Source organism: Hemicordylus capensis, chromosome 4 (genome assembly GCF_027244095.1).
Source record: "Hemicordylus capensis ecotype Gifberg chromosome 4, rHemCap1.1.pri, whole genome shotgun sequence".
Taxonomy (NCBI): domain Eukaryota; kingdom Metazoa; phylum Chordata; class Lepidosauria; order Squamata; family Cordylidae; genus Hemicordylus; species Hemicordylus capensis.
Window position 1 is genome coordinate 113502732 of NC_069660.1, and position 26855 is coordinate 113529586.

The 26855-nt window shown below is 41.5% G+C and overlaps 1 protein-coding gene across 1 annotated transcript in view; it reads right to left on the reverse strand.

Annotated features, from left to right (window-relative positions):
• Positions 1–26391, reverse strand: part of LOC128321998 (vitellogenin-1-like) — a 68071-nt gene extending 41680 nt beyond the window's left edge. The window contains exons 1-14 of the mRNA XM_053242650.1: positions 26373–26391; positions 18795–18870; positions 18485–18505; positions 18190–18341; positions 16192–16431; positions 13774–13926; positions 13190–13332; positions 11634–11787; positions 11329–11486; positions 11078–11237; positions 7307–7435; positions 3102–3323; positions 650–870; positions 451–548 (exon numbers count right to left, since the gene is read on the reverse strand). Coding sequence (XP_053098625.1) covers positions 451–548; positions 650–870; positions 3102–3323; positions 7307–7435; positions 11078–11237; positions 11329–11486; positions 11634–11787; positions 13190–13332; positions 13774–13926; positions 16192–16431; positions 18190–18341; positions 18485–18505; positions 18795–18834 — 1891 coding nt within the window. The 5' untranslated portion in view covers positions 18835–18870; positions 26373–26391. The remainder of the gene's footprint in view (positions 1–450; positions 549–649; positions 871–3101; positions 3324–7306; positions 7436–11077; positions 11238–11328; positions 11487–11633; positions 11788–13189; positions 13333–13773; positions 13927–16191; positions 16432–18189; positions 18342–18484; positions 18506–18794; positions 18871–26372) is intronic.
• Positions 26392–26855: the final 464 nt, after the last annotated feature.

Here is a 26855-nt window from a genome sequence, read left to right on the forward strand (position 1 = left end):
TCTTTTGTGGGTTGGGCACTAAGTAATACCCATAATGCCCTACCGCCCAACCTACTTTGGTGTCCCTAAGAGCTAAGTGTTTTGAGGTTCCCCATTGTTCCCTGTGGCCAAAACACGCAAAACGTTTCGAGTTTGTTCTTTCAAAACAGCAGGCATTGGCCACTGTTTCGATGAAACATTGCAGCCATCTGTGTTTCATTTTGAACTAAGAAGAAAAATGCAAAATCTATTTGGGGCACATCCCTACTGCTAAATTATTGGGAAAGATATTTGTTATTGATGCTGAGATGCTAGCTTGCTAAGCTAAGCTATAGATGTGCACATCATAAATTTTTCTTCTAGTTCACAAAGCAAACAGTTCATTCTTACAATATAAGATTTCCTATATAATTTTTAAGTCACTGTTCTGCTGAAAGGAATAAATATTGGTTCGAAAAACATATCTCTTACCTTTGACTGCTTTGAAGAGGAAAACACGGCTGAATAGAAAGGGTTGTAGGAGAGGTTCTGAGGACAAGCCTTTAAGAGCCATTCTGATGAAAGGAAACCTAAAAAAAATCATATATCCAAAAATATTCATATTTTACTTTTGCTGTTTGCTGTATGTGCCCCTCCCACTCTTTTAAGGAAAGTCAAGGTTCAGGCTTACATATCTCGGCAAAATGAAGCTTTGCTTTCAGTCAGTGCCAATAGGTTAGTCCTGACAAAATTTTTCACTTGCATGTTGCGTTCTTCTTTCAGAGCATCAACCAAGGGTATAAGCATAGAACGAGTGAATCTGTGTTCCAGAAATATGGAAGCAGCAGTCATTCGGTCCAGAGGATGACAGTTGCGGTTCAGGAACATTTGAAGCATAATATGTTGTGCATCCTAAAGAAAATAACCGATGTATCATTTGTCCTTTTGTTTTTCTCCCTGCCACAATTATCTTTGATAGTTTATCTCACAATTCAGAGAACAAGAGACTTGTACACACTCATCGTTGTTGTTCTTTGAACAACAGCACTCCACTCCCATGCTGTATTAAAAGCTACTTCAGGGGTTTGCCATGTTGAGTGTGTGTTGGTTTTTTAAAAAGTCACACATTAGTGTAACAATATGGATTGGGGCTTTATTAACTAATCGAATCAGAGTCAGAAGGAGCCAGTGAAAGAGGTCTCCCACTTACCCCATGGTAATTGTCCCCATTGCCAAACTATTCTGACTGTAATTGGTTTTGGTTTTTTTGTTGTTGAACCTAAAACAAATCTTGTGAAGCTAGCCCTGCCTCTGGGAAAAAACACGTTCTTTTCTATGTGACAGCTCTTCATGTATTTGGGGATACATGACAACATTGTTCAAATGCCTTCAGTCTTCTTTCTTCTAGGCTAAACATACTCAGTTCCTTTAACCTTTCCTCAAAGGGCTTGTTTTCCATATTACTACCTATGTTCGTTGCCCACTTCTGAAATTATTCTGATTTTTCTATATCCTTCTTAAAGTGTAGCATCCAGAACTGAACACAGTACTCCAGATGAGGTTTGACTAGATAAACAATCACTTCTTATGACTTGGAAACGATGGCTCAGTTAATGCAATGATGCAATCTAGTCTCTACAGTCTTTCTTGCAGCTGCATTACAGTTGGCTCGTGCTCTGCTGACTCCTATTCAGGTTGTGACGGAGAGCAATGCAGGCTGGATTTCACATGTGCTATTGCCAAGTCAGACATCCCTTATCCTATAGCTGTACAGTTGATTTTGTGGCCCTAAATGCAAAATTTTACATTTGTCTCTTTTGATTTTCACATTAGTTTCAAGTAGTTTTTCATTTTATCAAGATCCTTTTGTGTTTTATTTCTGTCTTCTTAGGAATTAGCTATCCATCTCAGTTTTGTGCAAAAATACCTCTTTATTATAAAATAATAGGTATAGGTTTTCAAGAGGTTTTCAAAGTCTCTCTTTATTAGGTACAGGTGGCCATTCTTGGATACAGTTGCAGTCTAAGCTGAAGTGGGTGTGATGGGAGAAAGGGTCTTTTTGGTAGTTTTACTTCATTTATCAAACTGCACCTACTTTTATTTTATTTTATTTTGCTTTTTGGTTCCAGGTTAATGGCATTCCATTTTTCCCAGGCTTTTGAAATCTGATTTAATTTCAGCATTTGTCTTATTTCTGCTTTTAACCTGATGTTTGATCTCACTTGTTTTTACAACAAATATACTATTAATCTGTTTGATAAATTTGTATCGATATCTATAAATCTGCTTTGGCCTCACTCACTCATGCACTGACATGAAATTCCCAGACCAAACGACAAAAGATAGAAGCATGCCATTTGGTAGGTAGGTTCCAGACTTGTCCAGAGTACCAGAAAAATACCACCCACTCCCCGGAAAAATAATAATAATAAAATTCCCAGAAAATGCAGGAAAACCTTCCCAATGGAAAAGCATTGGATATGATGCCTTCTGAACAACTTTGGCAGTTTTCTTGGGTACTTTTACAGACAGGACGTCTGGACTTTCACAGAGTAATGAAGAAAAAAACTGTATTTTCAGTTCACTGGATTTTTATCTGTGTTGGAGTTTCACAAAACTTGTTTTTCTATTAAGAAATAGAAAAACATGAAAATTTTTGCACTAGAGATCTTCCTTTATCTATCTCATTCAATTTCCCAGAATTTGTCTTTTTAGGGATTTTTGGCAGCAACAGTAGTACATGCTCAAAACAAGAAGTATTAAAGCCCATTTTACTAGTATGTGTATGCATGCATGTACGTACACACACACACACACACACACACCCCATCCTTCAGTGAGCAACTGAAGCAATCACTCTTGTTGTTTTCATTATTATGGCATTTTTATAAGGGTTGTCAGATGATAAAACAGTATAATCATATAACATGGTAAAATGAGTTATTGCTTCAATTGCTCATTGCAGGATGGCATATAAACTGATCAAATATATTGTGCATTTTTCTGGACAATTCTGAATTTGATCTAATGTAATACAACTGTCCTGTGTAAAAGAAATATGCTATATCACAATTAAGAGTTTGAAAAATATGTTTAAGGACTTCAGAATGATATTGAATTTTTTAAAAGCGGGTTTTACTTACCTGTTTTGGGTCATTCTTGGCCACGTTTCCTAGAGCCCGTAAAGCAATATGATGAACTCTGCGTGAATGCTTAGAAGGACATCTTTCATCTGCATAATCTGGCAAAAATGGCTTGATATGTTTCAGGACAACTGGGTGCCTTATGTTCCCAAAGCTCTTCAGCAACAAAACATTTCGTTCTATATTAGATGCATGTATTTTATTTGAAAGGTCACGTAGAGGCTATAAAAAGAAAAGTGGTTTCAGTGATTGAAATTTTTCAGTGATTGAAAAATCTTGCGGGCAGCAGTGTTGCGGGCAGTCTTTGATTCCAGTCTAGAACTGCTTGTGTACAACAAAGTGCTGCATATGACTACACATGGAAAAACCATAAGCAGTGGTACAGACATTATTAGGGATGTGCAAATTGATTCAGGTAGAAATCAATTTGTACCCGAATCTAGCCGACTCGGGTGATTTGGAGACAAAACAAATTACCCCTGTGGTCCATTGAATCAAATCAAAGCAAATACAAATAGAATCTCGGGTGATTGGGGGGGGGAGATTTGGACACAAAACAAATCAGGGGTGATTTGTTATGGGCACAAATCGAATTTAAAAAATCAATTTGTGCACATCCCTAGACATTGTACAGGGATGCGTGTTTGTACTGCAATATGGATGGGAAGATGTGCATTGATGCAACCTATGTAAGGATGTCTGACACTATCATGGTCAACAAATAAACATATGTTCCTGGGGAGCTTCTGCTTTCCCATCCATGCAGGTAGAACTCACAATGACTCGGTTGTTCATAGATCCACAATTATAATTATTATGCTAGTCAACATGAAGTGCCCTTGAAATTCTTAAGCTTATCTTTTGAAAAGAAGAGCATGATTATACCAAAACACAAATCCATGCAACTAATATTTTTACAGACTGGGAAAAAAAACATAACTTACATCTTAAATGTATTTTAAAATGTACAAGTGGATCAAAATGGATAATATCACTCTATGAGTATCTAGCAATATCACTGAATGACAGTATCTTATACAGACATTAATGATACATGAATAACTTAGATTAATGATACATTAATCTAAAGGCCAAGTTGAAGACGGATTATCCAGGAGAGAATCTATCTACGTGGTCGCTAAGAGTCGACACCGACTTGATAGCACTTAATCAATCAATCAATCAATCAATCAGTCACTCAATCAGTCAGTCAATAAATCAATAACTTATCAAGATGGCATAATGAGAATAGATGATGACAACCCTAACCCTGATATGAACCCACCCTGGTTTCATACCTGAAATACTGTATGTTGAGTGTATTGGTAAGAAAATATGGCTTGCTGAGAACATCATTTGAAAAGATATCCTAAACAAATGTTAAGGGACTTCCAGGAAAGATTTAATTATGAATTTAAATGTCCCTGCCAATTTGTTTCCAATGAGCTAGTTATACATATTTCAGGGAATATGTGATATAGATTTGGAGAAATATACGTATCCCAAATCACTTGTGTTAAGAAAAATGTATTTGAAATGCAACATTGATGGTATTTCCCCTCACATATATTGAACAACATATATAGATTAGATTAATGATTAAAAACATAGAACAAATTACTGTATATGCAAGACCACATAGTCTGTTGGTGGTCCTTGGCTTTTTAAACTGGGCTACTCAAAAAGGTGTCTTACAGTGCAACCTGTATCCATTAACTTGGCAGAAAGCTTTACTTAATTCAGTTGGACTTACTTATGTGTAAACATGTATAAATTGGTTTAATAGGATTATAGTTCGTTAACAGCTATATGGATGGTTATATGGTAGATTTAAGGAATGACTCATTAGTTTCTGGGATATCTATCTATCTATCTAATTTATATACCACCTGACTCCAAAGGCTTATTCATTGTATATGAATAAATCATAATAATAAACAAACAGTTAAAAATGCACAGCTTCACATAGAAGGAAATGACCTACAGAGATATTTCCTTCTGTGTGAAGCTGTGTATTTGACATATCCTGAGAGAATTCCTTTAGCACAGAAATCAGAATGGCATTGACTATAATAACTAAGATTATCTTAGCATTTATCTTTCTAGCACTTGAGGAAAGTTCTACTTTTTAACAAATTAATTTAAACTAGCTTAACCCGAGCCAAGCATCTGCATGTTAGTAGATTGCTCTCCTCAACCCCTGCCACTGCCCCCCTCACCTCAGAGATCTCTCCACCCTCACCTAAGCCACACTCCTGCTCCTTCTCCTCATCCGGTTGCTTTCATCCCCCTCACCACACTTGGTCACTCCTCCATCCCTTTACTCTATCCCCCTCTCCCCTTGTGTTTGTGGCTGCAGCATTGCTGGTGCCCATTGGCCAAGCTGCAGCCTCCTATCCCCAGAGGACTCCCTGCTCCTGCTCCTCCCCACAGGACCAGCAGCAGTTTACTGGGCCCTTCCTCGCTGCCACCACCACCATGGCCGCTCGTTCCCTTAAGGCCGTTGACAGGCCTGGGCCTGTCCCTTGCCTGCCTGCCTCCCTCTGCCAATGGCCTCAGTAGCTCCACAGCAGCAGTGGTTGACTGGGCCCAACCTTGCTGCCAATAGGCGCTGCCATGGTCACTCATTCCCCTCAGGCCACTGACAGGCTTGGGCCCGTCCCTTGCCCTTCCTTCTTTCTCTCCCTACCTTCTTTCTCTCCCTCTCTCTCTCTCTTTCTCTCTCCTCCACACACTCTTCCCCTCTGTCTTTCTTTCCCCCCCCCCACCTGAGTTAACAGATCTTGTTCATCTTGTTTCCTCATCTAATTCACACAACGGCAGCCTCCTTCTCCTGAAGGGGCTCTTTCCTCCCTCATGACCCCTCACTTTGCAGACCCCTGCCTACTATCCTTTTATAGATAGATAAATAGATAGATAGATTCCTCTCCTCTACAATCAAGAACATCTTCCAACCAGTAACAGTTGCATTCCAACTGACCTTAATAATCACAGGCTCCTCCCCATCTGCATATGGAATCCCCACTGCCCAATCACCATGGTGCTTCTGCTCTCACAGGCTCCTCCTCCCTATCTGCATATGGAATCTCCACTGCCCAATCACCACGGTGCTTTTGCTTGCAAACTCTCACGAGAGCTGCCACACATGGGATTAGCCACGTGTATGCCTTAGAGAATTATATATATAGATTATTGTCTTCCTTGTCTAACATACAGAATTAGAAGTTTACAGATTAACTTACACCTAAGTAGTACTAATTGAAAATAGTTTGTACTTATAGCTGTGAACTCTTGTATTTACCCTTTACTGAAATTGATAGAATATCACTTCTAAATGTGTTGCAAGATGGTTTGTAAATAACTAAATAATGGGCAAAGAGCAAAGGCTTCTCAGAAAAAAAGTGTCCTGGACATAAGAAATATTTATCTAATCTCCATATTATTTATCTCAGTTTAAAGATCTAATCAGGGATGTAGCGAGGTTCCTGGTGGCCAGGGGACAAAGTTAGGCAGGGGAGCCCTCAGTGCCGAAACCATGCCCCCTTTATCTGCGATGCCACCCCTCAATTACTTCTGGGGTAGGGGTCTCACCAACGCTGCTGCTGCCACCCCCAACACTACATCACATCTTTGCTGCCAGAAGAGTGGTGGCAGTGTGTGGGCTTGTCCCTGGCTTCCTCCCACTCCAATACTGGCTAGTGTGAAGACTTCCCTTCTTCCGAACAGTGCTTCTGCGCTGTTTGAGTATGGAGACTGTTGCGTGCCGTGAGGCCTCCATACTCAAACAGCACAGGTGTGCTGTTTGGAGGAAGGGAAGCCCATGCACCAACCAGTAGTGGAGTGGGGGGAAGCCCGCCCACTGTTGCTGCTCCCTCGGTGGCAAAGATGGGAAGTAGTAAGCGCGGCATGGGGTGGTGCGGTGGGGGTGACCCGTGGACAAGGAGGGACTGCCCTGGGGGCCCTTAGGAGCCTCTCAAACCATGTGGGCCCAGGTGCAATTGTCCTCCCTTGCTGAATGGAAGCTACGCCCCTGGATCTAATCCTGATTTCACTGAAATCAGTAGTAAAAATCCTTGACTTCAGTCAGTGTCAATCAAAGACTGTACTCAACAGACTAATTTTCATTTGAAGCATTTATTCTACATGGTCATAAACATAGGATGACCTAGCACTTTATTTTTCCCTCCCTGTAAAGATATAATTACCTCAATAATTGAAGGAGGACAATGTGAGCCTACTGATTTGCAGTGTCTGTCAATCAATGCTGCTGAATTAAGGATGACGATCTGGTGACCAAAAGCACCTGGTTGTTGAAGATATCGTTTTACACTTTCCTGTGAAAAGAACAATTGGTCATTGTCATAATTATCAAAAAACAAACAAAGATAATAGAAATGATTTGTACATATCAATAATTTCACATTACTTACAACTGAGATCCATTCCAAGAATATAAAGCTAATCTGCAAATGCGTTTTAGGACGCACCCAGAGATTAAAACTGAGAATATATTTCAAGACATAATAGCCATACTTTTATTTTATGGATGGATAGGCCTCTCTGGTGTACAGAACAGAACTCAGATTAAAATACAATCAAATAAATAACAACCAGAAGTTCTGGTAAGAACTAATCTGCCTACTTTCCTTTCACTATAATCGTAATTGACAATTACCGACTTCTGCCTGAAACATTCACACATCCACCATCATGAATTGGGGTGGATTAGATCATCACAGGCGATGCCACTGTGATGTCCCTATGTGTCCCTACAGCTGTAGCATATTTGGTTCAAATCAGTTAGGTGGTTCACAAATTAGCCCACTTATGCTTCAAACCTTCACACATCCACCATTTTGAATTGAGGTGGATGACATCATCACAAACAACACTGTTTAGGTGTCCCTGTATGTCACTCACTACAACTGGAACAAATTTGATTCAAATCAGTTAGGTGGTCCACGTTCGCCCACTTGCACCTTAAATGGTCACACATCTGCCATCTTGAATTGGGGTGGATGACAAACCACACTATTGAGGTGTCCCTATGTGTCCCTACAACATTATAAAATTTGGTCCAAATTGGTGCAGGCATTATGAATTTGATAGCAGGATACACACACACACACACACACACACACACACACACACAGAGTTAGGTGATCTCATTTAGCCTACTTAAGGAAAGTAGGCTAAAAATAAAACAATATTAATGAAATAGCAGTAGTTAAAACAATAGGAGCCTCAAGAGTTCTAAAAATATTGGCTGACATCCAGACTAACAGACTGTAACTTACATTACAGATTCAGGAGTTGCTATACAGGATTGCTATGGTGTAATTTAATCTGAATGGCAGCCATTCGCAGCAGCTCAAATCATTCCAGTGGGGGCAAAAAGCTTTAATAACATTGTAATGTATTATAAGTCCTGAGAGAAGAGGAAGTATTGGTCTGGCACTAAAAGAAAACAGTGAAGGCCAACTTCTTTGTGAAGGGGTTCCCTAGGTGAGCCACCAAGTCAAGAAGGTACTCTCCCTCAATTCTGAATGTGTGGACACCCGAAGCAGATAATCAGTGGATGACCACAGTATTTGGGCAGGTTGATACGGGAGGTTATCATTGATAGAGTGTTCAGAGCGGAGTGTGTTTACACAAACACACTCCGCTCTGAACACTCTATCAATGATAACCTCCCGTATCAACCTGCCCAAATACTGTGGTCATCCATTGATTATCTGCTTCAGGTGTCCACACTTTCAGAATGTGTAAATAAAACATACTGAGTAATTGTCCCTACACCCCAGTCCCAAGGAAGACACAGAAACAATCAACTTGGATAAAAAGGCCACAACTTTATTAACGTGGTGCAAGCAGCGAATTGTGCAAGAACAGACTCCATCACCCCACAGTGCAGGACTAACTAAGGCCGGGTTAGAACATTGCTGTCCTCGTCTGTGCCTAAAATGGGTGACACACCCTGACTCAAGATAAAACTGGGATAAACCCTCTTTGTCCCCCTCATTGCCAACTTCATAGGGGTCAGCGCACTTCTAGGGCTTCACCCCTCCCAAGCCACTCAGCCTGTAAGGTTTACGAACCCTGAAGCAGGTTTTCTGGTGAATTAACATCCCTGTGCCGCAAAGCCTCTAAGGACCAATTGAGTAATCCACCCTTTTAACTGTCCAAGGGTGCTCACTGATCTCAAACCCTTACACACCTCCACCCAGCCCGCACTGTACCTGTTCAGCTGTGACCCAACTAACTAAAATTAGGAAACACAGAATCGGGTCAGCAAAAAGACCCCCAACATGGCCAATACGCTGAGGGCCAAAAAATCCTACTTGGCCCCCAAAAGGATGACCAGCCAAAACCCATTCTATGCCCAGGGAAGGGAGGGAGGGAAGCTAGCCAAACTTGAAAGGAAGAGGAGGCGTGGGAGCTCCCAAATGGTGTGCGGTCCCTACAGTCCTGCAAGCCCAAACCAATCAGGGCAGCACTCCATGGGACTGAGCTGAGGGCATGGGACAATGGCCCATCCCCCAGCACCAGGCTGCAGGATGGGAACATTGCCCCCACACCCCAGTCCCAAGGAAGACACAGACTCAATCAACTTTAACATGGTGCAATCAGCAAACTGTGCAAGAACAGACTTGACAGACCCCACAATGTGGGACTAACTAAGACCGGGTTAGAGGACATTTGCTATCCTCGCCCATGCCTAAAATGGGTGACACCAAGTGGCCTGTCGCTGTGCTGGAACTTCACTGGCCTGAGCTCCACCAGACTGCTAGGCCGCACGGCCTGCCTTCGCGGCAGAGCTCTGCTGGGCCTGCAGGCTGCTCCGTTGCCTCTGGTGGGCCTGCAAAGGCCGTGTGGCTTGGAGGAGAGACGCTGCCGTGAGCTCCTTCCTCCAAGCCAGCCAAACTTGAAAGGAAGAGGAGGGGCAGGAGCCACCCAAGCACTGTGAGGTCCCCGCCCTCCTGCGAGCCCCAACCAATCGGGGCGGCGCTCCATGGGACTGAGCTGAGGGGGGTGGGACATTCTTACAGCAACCTTGTACGTTGCACTATTATTTCCATGTTGTAAATAGGTGTGTGTGTGTGTGTTTGACAGAGAGAAAGAGAGAGCGCGCACTTACCTAACTTGTAGCAGAAACATGATCAAAATAGGGACTTTTACAGTGGTCTCAAAGATCCCTCAGGGATTTGGCAAATATGTCGCTTTAAAATTATATGCATACTTTCAATAGATGAAAAACATGCATGATGTGTATAGCAGTTCAAAAGCTCCAGTTAGGAGGACCCGAAAGGACAGCGCCCAGTGCCATAGGTAACACTGGCAGCAGTTACTATTATATTCACAGAGGAACTTGGCAATGTAATTTTTTAAAATATGAAGCATAACTGATATGTATATATGTTTAATTTTCTTTGCCTGAACCTGGGAGCACATTTGTGTTTTCACCTACCCCCTTTCTATACTCATCCTAGGATTTTCAGTTCAAGTATTAATAACCTGAGTTATGTGTCAGACATGTGGTTACATGACTCTGGTATAAATAACACTGGAGTAAATAATTGGTGTTATTTGCAATTTGCCCAGCTTTAACTGTCCTATGTGCTGCAGGTGTGGAAGTCTCATCTGGTTACCATGGTTGGAGGATATAGTATTTTAAAAAGAGGTGGGACCAATGGGATCTTTTTCTTCCTAGGTTTTTCCTTGTGAATGTACAGATTATACTTGTCTAGTCATATTCAAGAGTATCAAAATCTTAGCCACTAAGTAGGCATTAGGCAATGCTATTTTGAACCATTTGGGATTATTAATAGTTGGTAGTTAATAGTTGGTTTTAGGAACTCTCAATTTTCTATGTCCTGTTTGGTAATTCTACCCAAGCCTTCACAGTTATTCCAAGAAGTCAGTTTAGGGAATGTCAGTGCCACCAACCAAAATAGTCTGATCAAGGTGTATTTTACCTTAAGTACATCTACCACTTCACGAGTTGGGTTGCAGAAATGGAACGACAGAAGCAGTGGCCAGAATACTTCAGCAGGAGTCAGTGATTCCATCTTATCATTCAGGCAATTAATTGCACTTGGACTACCAACAGCAGGAATTAAATCCAAAAGAACAGCCCTACAGGAAAAGAGGCAATAGTCATATCTTTGATTTAGAGTGTATGCAATTATGCTTTTCGAGTATAGAAAGACACCCTGTAGTTTCTTACTTGTAATCTTCCTGGTGAAGGTGCTTGTCAAACATTTCACAAAAAAGTGATCCATTTTGTATGCGGAACATTTGGACAGTCTCCAGGAAGACTTCTGGCGCTCTCTCACTTGAAATCATGTCACGTTGGTCTACCAAGTATTTCAGGTTAGCCTCAATCTGTTGGAAAGGAAGGAAGGAAGGAAGGAAGGAAGGAAGGAAGGAAGGAAGGAAGGAAGGAAGGACTTAGATGAGGTTTCATGTGTTGGGCAATATGTTCCACCATGCCACTTATGTTCTATTTGGATTTCTAACGTAAAGCTTTACCTTGCTTTCTATCTTGAGATCATGTTTTTTAATTAATTGGGTAGGAAGCAGAGGAAGTTCATTGTCAAGACGATAGCGAAGTGATCCTCGGTTCTCCAGGTTAGAAGTCACGTGTTGTGAGCATGTCCGTGTCCTTCTCAACCGCAATCTCTGACTAGAGTGAAAAGGGGGGAAAATCCAACCCAATGCAAGTAAACGATCAATACTGAAAGCTATTTTGGCCTTTTACTTTTGCCATAATATTGCCATCTGGTCTTTGCAAGGTGTTGGCACATTTTGAGCACTGGGCACTTCCTTAAGAGGAAATGCACTAAACCAGTACATAGACTATGCCAATGAAGGGAGAGAAGATTCAGTGAACTTTCACACTCCTATAATGATTAGGCACATACGCATACAAGCACACCTCTGCACACACAAATTATTAGGCAAAAAAAGTGTACCAGTTCAAAGGACTGTATATTAAAAGCATACTTTGGACATATGTATAATTATATTAGTGAGAAATTGTATCTGACACTCATAGGTAGTTTGCTATAAACTCAAAGATGCTGTTCCTGATGTAGTTACTATTAATACATCCAGAAAGGAACAACAAATCAGTTTTACAGAAATTCTATGCATTGGCTGACATCTGGGCTAGAGTTACTGCTGGTTTGTCGTACAACTGAAGAAAGGTGCGATTTTCACTGAGGATATGTGATCTCAGGGACACATTTTCATGATGCACGGTGGGCTTCAGAGGGAAGGGAGATCAGCAAGAAGCTGCCCTTTCCACTCATATGACAGTGGAGCAGTACTCCGAAATTCAGCACTACTGTACCTGCACAGTGCTAGTCTGGATGTCAGCCATAATGCTACATTATATAATTCTAAGTGTCATTATTAAAAAAATAAGACATTTTGATTACAAGTAAATTATACAATATATTGAAGAGATGTGATAGATTATTAGAGGATCTGTTCTGCCAATATATTCTACCTTATTCTGCCAATAGTTTTTGCAAATGTTTTACCCTCCCTTCTCTTACTCTGATATATACTGTTAACTTTGCCATTCCTGTTAAATGATATAGCTTTCCCTCCCATTTTGCAAACCAAGCGTTTATTTCCACTTTTCAGTATTCTGCATAGCAAAGCCTAACAGCCACAAACATATAAATGATTAATTCGGTGTACTCTTTAGGAAAAATGTCTATACTAGATCATTTTACTAGTATGATAACAGTAACCATGTGTAACAACATTCAGTCATTTGAATCAAATTGTATTTGGTATTTACTTTATGTCTATATCCATCAATATTCATTAGAACAAAACTAACCAGAAATGGTCAACTTCTGGTAGCAAAAGTGTGAATGTTATTGTTCATGTTTCAGATGTACAGATAACCATTGAATTGCTAGGATAATTTATAGGTTCATGAAACTAAATGTTGACAAACAAGATGCAGTAGATGGTAAGGGTTAGTCTCAGGGAGTTTGATGACTTAATTTAGGATGCTGATTAATACTTGTCATTTTTAAACACTGGAGCATTTAACAGAGATCTAGTACCTGGCCTTTGTTACTGGAATTCCATTTAACCCGCTGCATGGTAATTCATGGGTCTCCTCAACATCAACATTCATGATCTGATATTCCTCTTCTTTACGCTTAATTCTGTATTTAGATATAGATGAGGCTAGAAAATTGTTGTTCTTCATGAATAAAAAAAGGACAATGAGAACATAATGTTATTTACTATAAGCATCAATAAAATCATAGCAAGCACAGAAACAGATTTCTATACAATAAAAGAGATGACAGCAATTCTAGCCACCCCAGCTCCAGATTATTTCCAGATTGGAGCCTTTGACTGCTTGCAATGCAATGAAGCATGAAGGTTTATCCATGTGACAAAACATTTGTGGCAAGAATATTTTTGCTATTATTCCAAGCTCTCATTGTTTTTGCAAATTGTGATCATGCTAAACATGATAAGAACAATATGGAAAGCTGCACAAATGAATAACTTACAACATGGGCAGTATCTCTGCAACTATATGAAAACAACCCACTATGTGTCTGCTTGCAAGTGTAAAATGGGAGTCGGATTACTGTAAATTAAGCTCACCATGGATGTATACACACATTATTACCTGCTTGCAGAGTTTGTTTTCGGAAACATATGAGGCGCCAAACAGTTTTGCAATGCTGTCATCACAGTCCTTGTATTTGGTCATAAGTATCTCAGCTGTTTTCTTGTCTTGATGGACATGCACTGTTGTGTTGCATCTTCCTTCAACACCATCCTTGCAAACAAATAAATTAGATTAAAATCAAATCAAAATAGCTTGGTTGCCCTAGGCAATATTAGCCCACTTGTAGAATTGCTTAAAACAACCCTCCTTTAATTCATTCTTTTAAGCAGCCTCACATTTTCTCTCTTTTTCTTAGCTTGCCACATATCTTGTTAGAGATCCAAACACTGGTTTCTACTGAAAAATCACTAACAAAACCCCTATTTCTCCGTAGCCCGATGGGAAATTCCTTATTCAGTTCAAAGTAGGGCATATTGTATAACTCAGTCATCCAAAAACCTTTGGTTTAAGATGAGAGTTTAAAATGGCTTTACATTTTCACTCATGCTCTAGAAAGCATGGAAATTCCAAGTTAAGGTGCCTATCTTACCTTCCTTGCCATATAAGCTATAAATACTTTGTTCAGTCTCCTATATTATGCTGGATTTACAAATGAGGAACCATGCAGCTACACTTGGCCTTGGCCTTTCAAATTCCTTTGTTTTTTCAAATAAATTCAACAGGTGCAGCTTCCTCAATAACTCCCTAGAGATGCCCCTGATGAATTTTTGCCTGATGCTTAAAGGCACAGTGTTTCCCCAAAATGCCACCTATTTCAGTGATCTTCTCTATTTTTAAAGGGGAGACCACAGCTGCTGAGAGGACTTCCATGAAGGTGGTGGGTGTGGGGTGGGAGGAGGAAGGCAGTGGCCATAAGGCAGTGAGAAAAAGAGGCAACAGCCATGGGGACAGAACCGGAAGGGGATCAAGCAAGAAAGAGATGGTGTGTGTGGTGGCTGCAGCAGCAGGGTGGGACAGAGCGAGAGAGTGCATAAAGGCAAGAGGAGCAGGGGAGAGAGAGAGAGAGAGAGCGCCCGTGCAAGTGTGGTAGCAAGAAAGAGTGAGTGAGTGAGTGAGTGAGAGAGAGAGAGAGAGAGAGAGCAGTGGCTGAGGGCATTAGATGTGGCAGGAGGAGGAAGGGGAGAGGGAAGCCAGAGGCTGCCATTGGAATCTTCGCAGACCACTGTTGAACCACAGGCCGCAAAATGAAAAACTGTGAACTATATAGTAAATGTTCAGCCAGAAATTCAACAGATCCCCAATCTAGCCCCCATCACTTCCTACAGATATGCCATATATGGTAAGAATGCACAATTCTGGTGTAGATTGCCCTTGAACATGGAGGTTCTACATGACAGCCAAACTGCCTGTGAATATGGAGGCTTTATTTCCTAAGTATGGTCAAAAAAAGTTTCCATATTCACAGCAGTCTGCCTCCGATGTGGAAACTCCAAAAACAGTCTACACCAGAATGATAGTTTCTTGGTCCTGGGTGGGAATGGTTTTCAGGATTTCTTTGCTGCACTTTGGAACTTGCTAGTATGGAAACTTCTCAGTCCTATATATGTTTACTCAGAAGGAAGCCCAAGAGAAATAAATGGGGGTGAGTTCTTCTATGCATTGCTGCGGGGCTATGGAATTGCCTATCTGGGGACTTGCATTCTGTCACCTGATCTTTCATAGGCAACTGAAGACAATTTTATTTAGGTGTGCTCTTGAGGAACGAGGAAAATTGGCTGCATGTCTTTGTTTGTCTTATGGAGTTTTAATAGTATTTCAATTATATCTTTGTTTTTTAAAATATATTGTATATTGTCTTGAGGCTATGATATAGTATAGCAGAAAAATAGAAGGGCAAATATGACTTCTTATCGGAGACTGAAGTTTTGTCCCCTCCGGTTTTCTGCATATATCCATTGGTCCATTGTAGTGCTACAGAAGAAAGCTGATACAACACAAATAGCCCTGCTGCCATAATATTGAGATAAAATGGTTCACATTGTGGAGTTATTGAGAGGATTTCCATGTGATGGTCATATAATAAGGGGAAAAGGCATATAAATACTAATGCCACAGTCCAGTAGTTGACATTCTTAGGGACTAGATAGAATACACATAGCTGTGCACTTCGCTGTTCCCTTTATGAGTATTCTCTTGAAGGATACTATTTTGCATTTATCCTATTGATGTTAGTATAGTATGTTAAGTAACATTAGAGAGTTATCCTAATCCTGCAAAGTCAATTAGAGTTTTTCCACTGCCAAAATAATAATGCTGACCCCAAGTCAACCTAGGGGTTAGCACTGGCAATTTTTCCTGGCCTAGAAAATTAAATGGGGCAATTTAAACACTCTTTATGAATAAAATGATTCTCAGTGTCTGGTATGAAAACAAGAAAAAAATCACAGTGCCACAAAAATAAAGTTATGAGTTCACCTCTGTCATCCTGTAGAATGTATTTTCTTCTTTTAGGGAACATTGCCATAGATTCACTACCCCTTTCATGATGTTGAGAAGAGAGTCTGGGAGGTTCCTATTAGCCATGATGTTTCCAACATTCCCCCTCATGAACTGAAATGTAATTTCTTGGTCATCCAGTTCCTTAAGAGAGTGTTTCATTGAGGGTGATGGAATGTAGCGACCATCTCTGTATTCATATACTTCAAGAGAGTGAAGCTGTAATGCACAAAAGATCAAACAGTAAATTTTCAGTTATTTTTTCCATCCCCAAAGGCATGTAGGTGTTAAGTAACTAACTCAGGCTGCTTTAAAATAAAAATTGAAACATCAGGAGATCCTTTCACAGGAATAAACAACACACTACCATAAGTCTTATTAATAACTCTTCAGCACTACTTGTGACAAAATCCTGTTGTATTTCACTGACTGACATTCTGACAAAATAGTAGTGCAATGGGAGAAGTGACAGTGTAGCACCTGTGCTTCTGAAGAGTTCCAGACTAATATTCTGTGTGTGTGTGTGTGTGTGTGTGTGTGTGTGTGTGTGTGTGTAATTTCAATAACCTCCCTTTCCACCAGAATCCTTCCGTGTTACAAAAAAATATGTCTCTGAGGACTGCATGACCCTCAGGGACATATTTTCAGATGGCACAATGGGTTTCCTTCTTACCATCACCATTGGACCAGAGAGGAGCTGAGTTAGTTGAACTTTTCAGAAGCACCATTAGTCAGGGTGTCAGCCATTATGTCTTAGATGGATGGATAACAGGAAATAGGAAACCCAGCATAGAAGTTTACGAAATGGTGAGAGTTCACCTTCATCCCTCTGTTAGCTCTCCATGACAGGGGCTGGCTAATCTCTTCTGCTGCCCCTGTTAACTGACCCACAATCTACTGCTGGAAATCGGCTGCCATTGTTACATTAGCAATACCTTCAGCTTCGAGCAGCTAGCATAATGTGTGACTCACCTAGCTGAACACTGCCCACCAGGGCAGTGGGTGATGGGGTGAGGACTGATGGGCAAATTAAAGGGATTGTGGGCTGCACATAGCTTGGTGGGTCAGAAATTGAGCCAGCCTATTGTATTTTATGATGGCTGTTATCATTCTTCCTTTGCTTTGCTCTTCTAAGACTGCAGCATTATTGTCTCTACTCTGTTGTCTCAGTGCCAGACACACCACTGTTATACTGGGCACACCATTCTTGTGCTGCTTGCACTGTAATGTTCCTGAAGTACATGCAGCACAGCGGCATTCAGTTTCTGAAATATCCTAATGGGGAAGGACAGGATTATGCTACAGTCTATGAGGAGCGCTCTTTCTCTCTCATCCTGATTCTACAGTTTTCATAGCCAGGTATTTATTCTATAAGAGAATGAAATAGGTCGAGAGAATATCAGGAGCGTATTTCTTCACTCTCTAAAAATGTTATCAGCCTATAAAAAAGGGCAACAAAGGTCAAATATCCGAGTCACTTTTTTAGATATTTAAATGTCAGCATATAGTGCAAAACATGCAGAGCAGAGCATAAAATGTTATTCACAGTCCTGCAGGTATAGAAATAGTCACATAAAATTAATTATTTGCAAATATGCAGTGACATCCAGCTTCGAAAGAAAGTACATTACTGTTTGTTTACTAGTTACAAAAAACATTTGATTACATAATTTCAGGGACTACAGTTTGATAATAATTGAACTGATCCAGCAATAAGTGATTGTGCATCTGAAATTACATCCTATTGTCTTCTTTACCACAGAGCAGAACAAATCCTTCAAGCCTGAAGTTGGCTTGAGCTGAGAGAGAATTACCTGGTAAAGTGTGAAATTGAATTTAGGTCAGTGCATAAAAAATAATAGCGTTAGTTACATTCAACATGAGTAAGCAAAATGTCTGATTAATTATTTCCCCCCAAACTTTCAAACATCATGGCGAATAGTAATTTCAGTTCCCAAATGGTATGCATTTTCTTACCGACAAAATTTTGTGCTGGTGATCCAAATCATTGATATAAACAATACATTTTATTTTTATTCCAGCACCTTCACCTTTTTTCCCTGGATGTCTAGTCATAACTTCAGCTTCATAGTCATAATTCAAACAGTTCTTTTGATTTGAATCAGGTTCTGGGGGGAAAATGGAAACAAACATTATAGACAATATGTGAAAAAATTCTATTAAATGTATCTAAGGCTTTCTATATAGCTTTCAAAATTGAATGTACATTTTCTTTAAAGAAAAATGAATTCTGGTATGGGAAAATACTCACCATAAACATCTTGCTGACAACCTGAAACATAAAAATAGAAGTTAAAGTTAAGAAAATATATTTGTTCCTGTGGAAATGTGTTCCATATTTTTATGGAATACAGGCATAAGATATATATTTTTAATGTTTATTAATGCTGCCTTTATAAATTCATTCAATTTTGAGGAATTAACCCATTATTCCTTAGCATATATATAACTCTAAATAATATGGATCATAATAATATGAATTCAACTGTTTTAAATTTTATTTGAAATTTTATTTGAAAGATCTCTGTTCTCTATATATGAAAAAGTGAATCCATACTTACCCACAAGGGTGAGTGTCAGTGCTAGGATTAAGGCCTTCATTATGGAGGAAGAAGGTAAAGCTCAATGTGTTGGTACCTGTTTTATAGAGAGGATATTCAGTCACATGATTATCTTGGAAATCGCTTTGATGAATAAGCACATTTTAGGTTAAGTATTGATCAACCAAAAAACAAATATTATTTTTGGAAAGACATACTGACTTTACAAAACCACTGAATGGCTTCAATAAAATAGATGTTTTGTAGAAATGAAGAAAGCACAGCATGAAATTTTTAAGAAATATATAATTCTGTTACATAAAATAGTTCACTTAATCCTGGGATTTAACAGAAACAGGAAAAACTAAACTTGAAAGAACAAAACAAAACACAGAAATAGGTAGCATAGTTCAGTGCGATTCTGGTTGGCCTTGCTAGGCTGATGTTACTGTGCACTCCAAAGATGTGATTAATATGCTTGAGATATGTGAAAAATATAATGCATGTCTATTAGTATTCATTTATACATTGTAAAGCAGCATAAATAGGATTTAAATCTGTAGGGAGTGAACTCTATGGATTCCTTTCCTATAGGTCATGCACATCTCAAAGCAATTTGTTTTAAATAAGTCACAAAATACACTCTGAACATCCTAGGCCAGGTTCTGTCTCCTTAAAGCCACTAACCTCCCATCTCCCAATTTCAACAGACTTCATTAGTTAGTTCTTTTCCTCCCCATGCTCTCAGGACAAAACTGGAATTAAATGAGGCAGAGGTTGAAACTCCAGTACGTCCAGATTCGTGAAACTGCAGTTCTGGGCTGAAAGCAACCTGAGGTTTGCCTTTCCAAACTCCAGTTTAAAACTTTGGTCTGCACAAAGGTTCGCTGCCAAGACCTCTGGTTTGGCCACTGAAGGGTTACATCCAAACCTGGATGCCAACGCAGCAGGGCCAATCGATCTCCCTCCCAAATGGGCCGCGCAACCCAGTTTAGGAGAGAGATCGGCCCGTGCTGCATTGGGCCACACGTCTGACATCAGATGCGAGGGGCATGTCTGGGCCATGCTTGCAGCCCCTGATTGGTGGTGGCCCGGGTTCTTTGAACCTGTTCATGCAATGGTGGCTCCGACCCTGCTACTACTGCAAGGATGATGGCAGATATTTATGTACTGATTTTCAGCACAAGTTCTCAGAGTGGTTTATATAGAAAATAACAACCGATGTGCCCTATCCCAAAACAACTCATAATAAAAAAGGGATATGATAGACACCAGCAACAACACTGTAGGGATGCTGTGCAGTGCTGGGATGGAATAGGGATAGTTGTTTTCCCCTCTGTAAATATAAGGGAATCACTGGTTTCATAGTGGCCAGATAAGGGAATCACCAGTTTAAAAGGTGCCTCCTTTTGTTCAGCTAGGAGGGGTTCAACCAGGCAGCCAATGCAGGCAGAGCAAGAAGGGAGTTTCATAGGCAATGGTTTACATATCATGAAGGACTTATTTTTAAAGATGCATTTCTGAAGCCTTTCATTCTGAACTTGAGAAGCTATTTATTGGAGGCCCCATCCTGCAGCTGTCTCTCCTCTGTAACGATATTATTCCATTTACTTGGAGTTGTGTCACCTAGCTACAGGAATAATGAAGGTTATTATTGCTGTGCCAGTTCACCTGGATTCTGCTGAATATGTGAAGCAGTCAGCTATGCAAAATAAGGGGATGCAAATTTTCAGTGTACAATCAGAGTGTGGTTCTGCTTAGCAACAGCTATGATTTTAAAATCTGAAGATGGTTGGCAGCCTTAACAAATGCAGCTTCTGTTAATCATAATTGCTGGAAGTGAACGGGTGGACAGTACAGAAAGCAAGTGAAGAAAGAATAAAAAGGCAAGATGTGATAACTCATTAACACTCAGTAAAGCTTTGGAATTAGCTTTAGAACGTTTCCTAAACTAGCTAAATCTGCAGTCCTATTTATGAGGCAGTATGTTTCTCAGTGTAGCTGCAGTTGTAGCTGACTGCCTAGGGACTGAGCCAAAAGGGGGCCCCATCCAACACGTATGAACAGAAATGAAAATATAGAAGATTACATAAACTGACCCCATGAACTGATGGTTGATTTAACTTGTGCTGCCTAGATAAAGAGCTAGTTATTTCTTACAGACTATTCCTCAATCAATATGTTGAGTTATGGTGTACTGTCAACAGGGACACCCTTCCCCCTATATGTCTGAGTGGAAGTCTAGTCCCTCACAGGCCTTAGGGCCCCCCAATTCCCTCCTGTGTGCCGAGGAGTGGTGGGCCATATCTGGCCCACTCGCGGTGGAGTGCCATGTCGGAGCATGCATTGCAACCTTGCCTGCATGCACCTCTGTGACTGGGACTCTGTGTGTGCCTCTGTGTAACACTTTGGGGTTTTTTGCAGAAGGTGTGGACAGAGTGGGGGGAAAGGAACATGGCAACAGTGGGAACCAGCCCCAGCGAGGGAGGGGGAATGCAGAGTAGAGAGAGAAAGGGCAAGCAGTGCCATTGTGGAAGGCAGGGACTTGGAAGGACTAACTGTGCTCTGACTGCTGGGGCCGGGGGACAGGCATGTGAGAAGATTTGCCTGTTTCCACGTTTCTTCCCTCTCTGCTTGTTGAAGCGATGACATTCCTGATTCCTCCCCATTTGCTGGTGTTGGTTCCCTCCACCGCCAGAGTCCTTCCCCCCCACCCTGACCACGGCCACTCCCGTTGAAGCAAGGCCAGTGCTAGGGGTTCTGGTGCCTCCTCTGCAACCTATAAATCCATACCCCTCCTCTAATATTTTTCAACTTGTGAGCAAATGAGTTTTGTTCTGGGTGGCAGTATCAAGGCAGTGTGTGTACATGTGCATTATTATGTGCCACTATAGATAATAAAACATGTGGGCGCACATGAATACACACACACACACACACACACACACACACATTCCAAAGATATGAAAGGGAAAAATGTATTTTACAATTCTATTATATTTATAATTTCTGGAATTTGCCCTGCCTATGATCCTGGCTGTGGCTGCCAGCTATGTACAATGGCGGCTTGCCTGCCGCTTCTGCTCCAGACCAGCTGTGCCACTGCCTGCCCGCTCCCCTCCTCCTGACCTCCACCACAGCCATTGCCATCCACCTCCTTATGGAAGTTTTGCGAGAGGGGACTTTGGACACTCTCATGAGACTTTGGACAAGGTTTGCCGCTGGAGGGGGAGGGCACAGAGGAGATTTGGCAGGGGGGGAGGAGAGGGAGGGAGAAAGAGGCAGCAGCATGTGGGAAAAATCAGATGTGGGCAGGGGCTCATCAGGCTGGGGTGCCCTGGGAATGGTCCCAGTGGTGGGCCAGTCAGGGAAATGAGGAGGAAGCTAAGCAAGCAGTGAGCCAAGGAAGGGATTAAGGGAACCACGGGGGGAAATGCTCAGTGGGGATGGGAGCAGCAGGCACCCTCCCAATGTCAGCACCACGCTGCTTACCGCATTCTGCCGGCCCTGTGTTGAAGAGTTGCTTCCTGGCCTACGTCAGTATTGTGTTTCTTCTCTCCAACCCCACATACCCCACTTGCTTTTGGGCTCCACAGAGGGGAGAGTGGCTGTGACACCTCAGTAACCAGACACCTCAGGTTAGTGGTATGTGTCTGATTCAGAATTTCTTCTAAAAAATATTCCCCCCCCCCAAAAAAATGTTTTAGCCTTTCTTTGAACACACTGTGGTGTAAAAACTAGTGCATTCAGCTTATTTAAGTGGCAGGATTGTCCACACAAAATGTGGTATCTGCAGGTCAATGGGAAGTGTCTGATTCAGTATTTCCTCTTTTTAAAAAAAGGTTCAACCTTTCCTTGAGCATATTCTGGTGTGAAAAGCAGTGCATTCAGCTAATTTAAGTGGCAGGATTCTCCGTGCAAAATGTGCTATGTGCAGGTCAGTGGGAAGTATCCTATTCACAATTTCATCTAACGGCCCCCAAATTACTGTACCTAGGTGCACCTCTGACTGTCAAGAAGATTGTTTCAATACATAATACGATGCTCCACACACAACTGAAGTTTTTATATTCAGTTATTATCAGGGGTAATGAAGTGAGGTTGTTAGGCTGTTAGCACAGGCGGCACCTTGGCTGTGCCATGGCTCCATTGCCGCCTGCTACCCTTCCCGGCCCGCCATTGCTCCAGACATGGTTTTCTTCTGGTACTCCAGCCATGTTTGCCCTTCTCTTCCCCTCCATCCTGTGATCTGCCTGTTCAGAAGACTGAGGCTGTGGAAGTTGGAGCAGCAGGAAGTGGAAGTGGGTCGCTTCCTACTGCTTCAACTCCCCCACCCTCAGCCTTTTGAACAGAGTGTGGGAGGATAGGGCAAACACCAGCAGGCTTTACTTCTCTTGCAGTGCCCTGTCAGAGCCTTGCAAGGCTTGGAGTAGGAGATCCTCATCCAAGCACTGCAAAGCATTTTGCAAGGGCACCCTACAAGATAGAGAGCCCTGGTGGTGCTTCCTCTTTGCAGAGTGACTTCGCAAATCTTGGATCAGATGCTTGAAAAGATGCTGTGTGATGGGCACACCTGTGTGATGGGCACACCTGTGTGAGGTGTGATGGGCACAACCCTCCCTCCTTTGAAGAGTCTTGCAAGGTCTAGTGGGGATGTTCCCACTGACCCTTACAAAGTGTTTGGTGATTGGCTGCACAGAAATTGAAGCAGGGGTATAGCTATAATTGAGCCAAGAACCCGGTCCCCCCAGCTCCTGAGGTCCCCCAAGCTCCACCCCTTCCTATTTTCTTCATTATCTTCCTCACTCTGAGGGGCCACTGGAGAAGGGAGTGAACACAGGCCCCCTCTCCCTAGCTATGCTCCTGAGTTGACGGCTGCTGTCAGTTATCCCTCCTCATGCAACATCAGAGGCACTTTAAAGTGAAAATACTCATTATTTCAAGGACTGTATTGTAGGTTTCATAGAAAAGGGATTATTGATACTAAAGAATAAGGATGGCTGCATGATGGCAGATTCAAGGAGAAACAATTTGAGTAATAAAAGGGAATACATGTCAGGTGCAGAAAAAAGGAAAAGAAGTTGGCCATGGAAAGTCACCATAAAACCTGGCTGGTTTACTGTTTAAATTCTTCAAGTGGAAGATGACAAAAGAAAGTGAACCCATCACTGCCTCTGTTACATCCCCCCTTGTATTATGTTGTGGCAGCAATGATGCCAGCCACTAACCCTGTCTTTTTAAAACTCAGAGCAAAAGGTGATATAAGGACATCCCCTGCCATTCTCATCCATCAGGCTCTGCCTTTTGGAAAAAAACACAGGATGAACAGAGAGACCTAAGTTTTGGGTGGTATACAAATATGTTAAAAAATAAAAATAAATATAGAGGAAGAGGGCGGTGGTGGTGGAGCTAGTGGTGGTGGAGGCAGTGGCAGATATGCCTGTGAGCCCAACCCAAGGTGAGTTGGGGGGGGGGGCTAAGTGGCAGGTGAAGCGGCTGGAGGCACTAGCTTGAGGAAGATGGCTGATTCACTGCCTGTGCTAATCTGCCACCTGAGGCGACAACCTCATGTAGCGTAATCAGTGGGCGTGTCCTGACTCACATCACTGATCTGCTCAAGGAAAAATAGATGCCTACTGACATGCACTGCTGTACTGGGGCCAATGTGGATTTGAATGATTCAGTTGATAAAGTAAACAATCTAAATCCGGAAAAAAGAGGTTCAAGGTCCAGCTCTGCCTTGTGTAAGTGATCTTAACTTCATGTCTTTAAACTCAACTTCATGTCTTTAAATGGGAAAAAGGCATTTCCTAAATAGAAACCCATTTCCTGAAATAGATTGATTCTTTCTCACATCTCCCTTTAAGTTCTGTATAACATGGCATTGCCACACTCAGCAATTTCCTGCTTCCACAATCAGACAAGGTAGCAGCCAGTGAAGTGGGAATGGTTCAATCCTGAGTGTGATATGTCACATCACATGTCTTGTAGACATGTTACTTGTAGATGCAGGAACAGATGTGGCTGCAATGGCAGTCACACATTTAAGGTAGGTGTGGGATATCAATCATCCTCTGTCTTTTTACTTAGCCCTGAATGTTCTTTAAATTGTTTTGCTCAGAACTGTTGAAGGTTAGCACAATCGAAACACAGAAACAAAAAGAATGCAGTTTTGCAAACCTTATTACAAAATGGTACTGAGTGAAATAAATAATATAATGGTATGGTATAAGTAATTTACAATGGGTAAAAAATGCTTGGAGTACAAAAATAAGAAAAGCAACTTCTGTATTCATAAATAAAAGGAGAAAAAAATATGGAACTTCACCATGTTGCTACTCAAACAACAGCTCCAAAATAATGTACCTAATTTGCACAAGCATTGTGCCACACAGAATTTCAAAACGTGCTGCACAGAATTTCAATTTAGAGTAAGAGAGAACATAATGTCTGTATATGGTTATGAGGGCTGCAAGTGTGATAAGGGAGGATGCTTTGTATTTACAGGATACTTGCTCCATAAATGAAACATGAATACAACCTAATTAACCTGATTAGAATGATCACTTTCACTTCCATTGTCCCTACATAACGTATTCTTCTCCAGTAACTGGAGTCTTATTATCTGTCGTTGGACTGCCGCCGATAGTCCTGCAGTCTCCTTGTTGTATATTCATGTTGCTAAATTATGGAGCAGTGAGTCATACTGTTAATACTGCCTAACAACAAAGAAGGGATTAGAAAAACAACTCCCATGCAACAACAATATGCTCATACGGATGCAGATAGTTAAGCACTCTCTTATTTATTCAGTCTCTAAAGAAGGGTTAAAATATGTACTTTTCATTTTTCTCTTCCCTGCCTTGTTCTCAGACCCTAGACATTGAGAGGTGCTTGATTATCATTTTGAGCCAGACTGAATACCTCCCTTTCATCCACTTGAGAGAGAATGAACTGATAGGCCCAAAATGTCAGACTGGCCCAGCAAAATATGACATGAGAGTGGCAATGTTGGGAAGGCTCATGTCAGCCCCTCCCAATGTATCCCATTTTGTTGGGTCAGAATCTGATGTGTCTGTCAGACTGTTTACCTGGGACAGGGTGGGGTCAGGAGACAGGCTGCATCATGGTTTCTTCACCCTGGAAGGAGCACTCATCAATCAGCCAAGGCACACTGTTGATTCCCTAAATTTCCTTCTAGGTCTCTGAATGGTGCCTCTAGGAAACTGAGATTTTTTCTGAGGCTTCGGTCATAGTGGAAGCTTCAGAATGGCATGTGGCACCTCTGGGAGAAGGAGTTTTTCCCATGGCTGAAGCCTCAGAAAAAAATCTCAATTTCCCACCGCACCCCACACCATTCAGGACATATATAGAACTGAGCCTTAAGGCTGCAACTCTAACCATGCTTGTCTGGAAGTAAGTCACAGAAATCAATAGGATGTACATCTGAGAATTAGAATAGTGTTGCCTGGCTTCAAGTCTGTGCATTTTTGTTTGCATAAAGGATTGCCAACAAATCTGCCTCTCATTTGTGCAGGTTGCTTTGCAAGCTGCAAAACTACCGGGAATTGCAGTAGTTTCTTGTGAGACTAATCTTACCAGTGGTGGTAGCAGTGGCCATCTTTACCCACAATTTCCCTCCATAACAACGCTGTCATCAATATGCTGCACAATACTGGGGAAATGATTATGGCCACCAGGGGGCAACCTTTCCCCCCCAGAGCTCTCAGAACAATGCTCCACAATGACAGCATCTTTTTGTAATAATGTAGTATTAATACAGTATATGAGAGAATTGTGAAAACATTACTGGTTGCTTGTAGGCCTGTGTGAATGAGTCAGTTTAGGGACCACCTTGGTGCTTCAGAGGGGCTCCTGATTTTCTTTGGGACTCAGGACTATGAAACGGTTTGATTTGGTCAGACTACTTTGGCCTGCTTGGACCGCTTTGGCAGTCCTCTCATACCTCTTCCCCAACCCCTTTATTTACCAACAGGAGACAGGTGCGGCTATGGTGATGCAACTCAAGTAAGAAAAGGATTGCTGGAGGAGGAATTTAATTACTCTTCTGGCAGTTCTGAA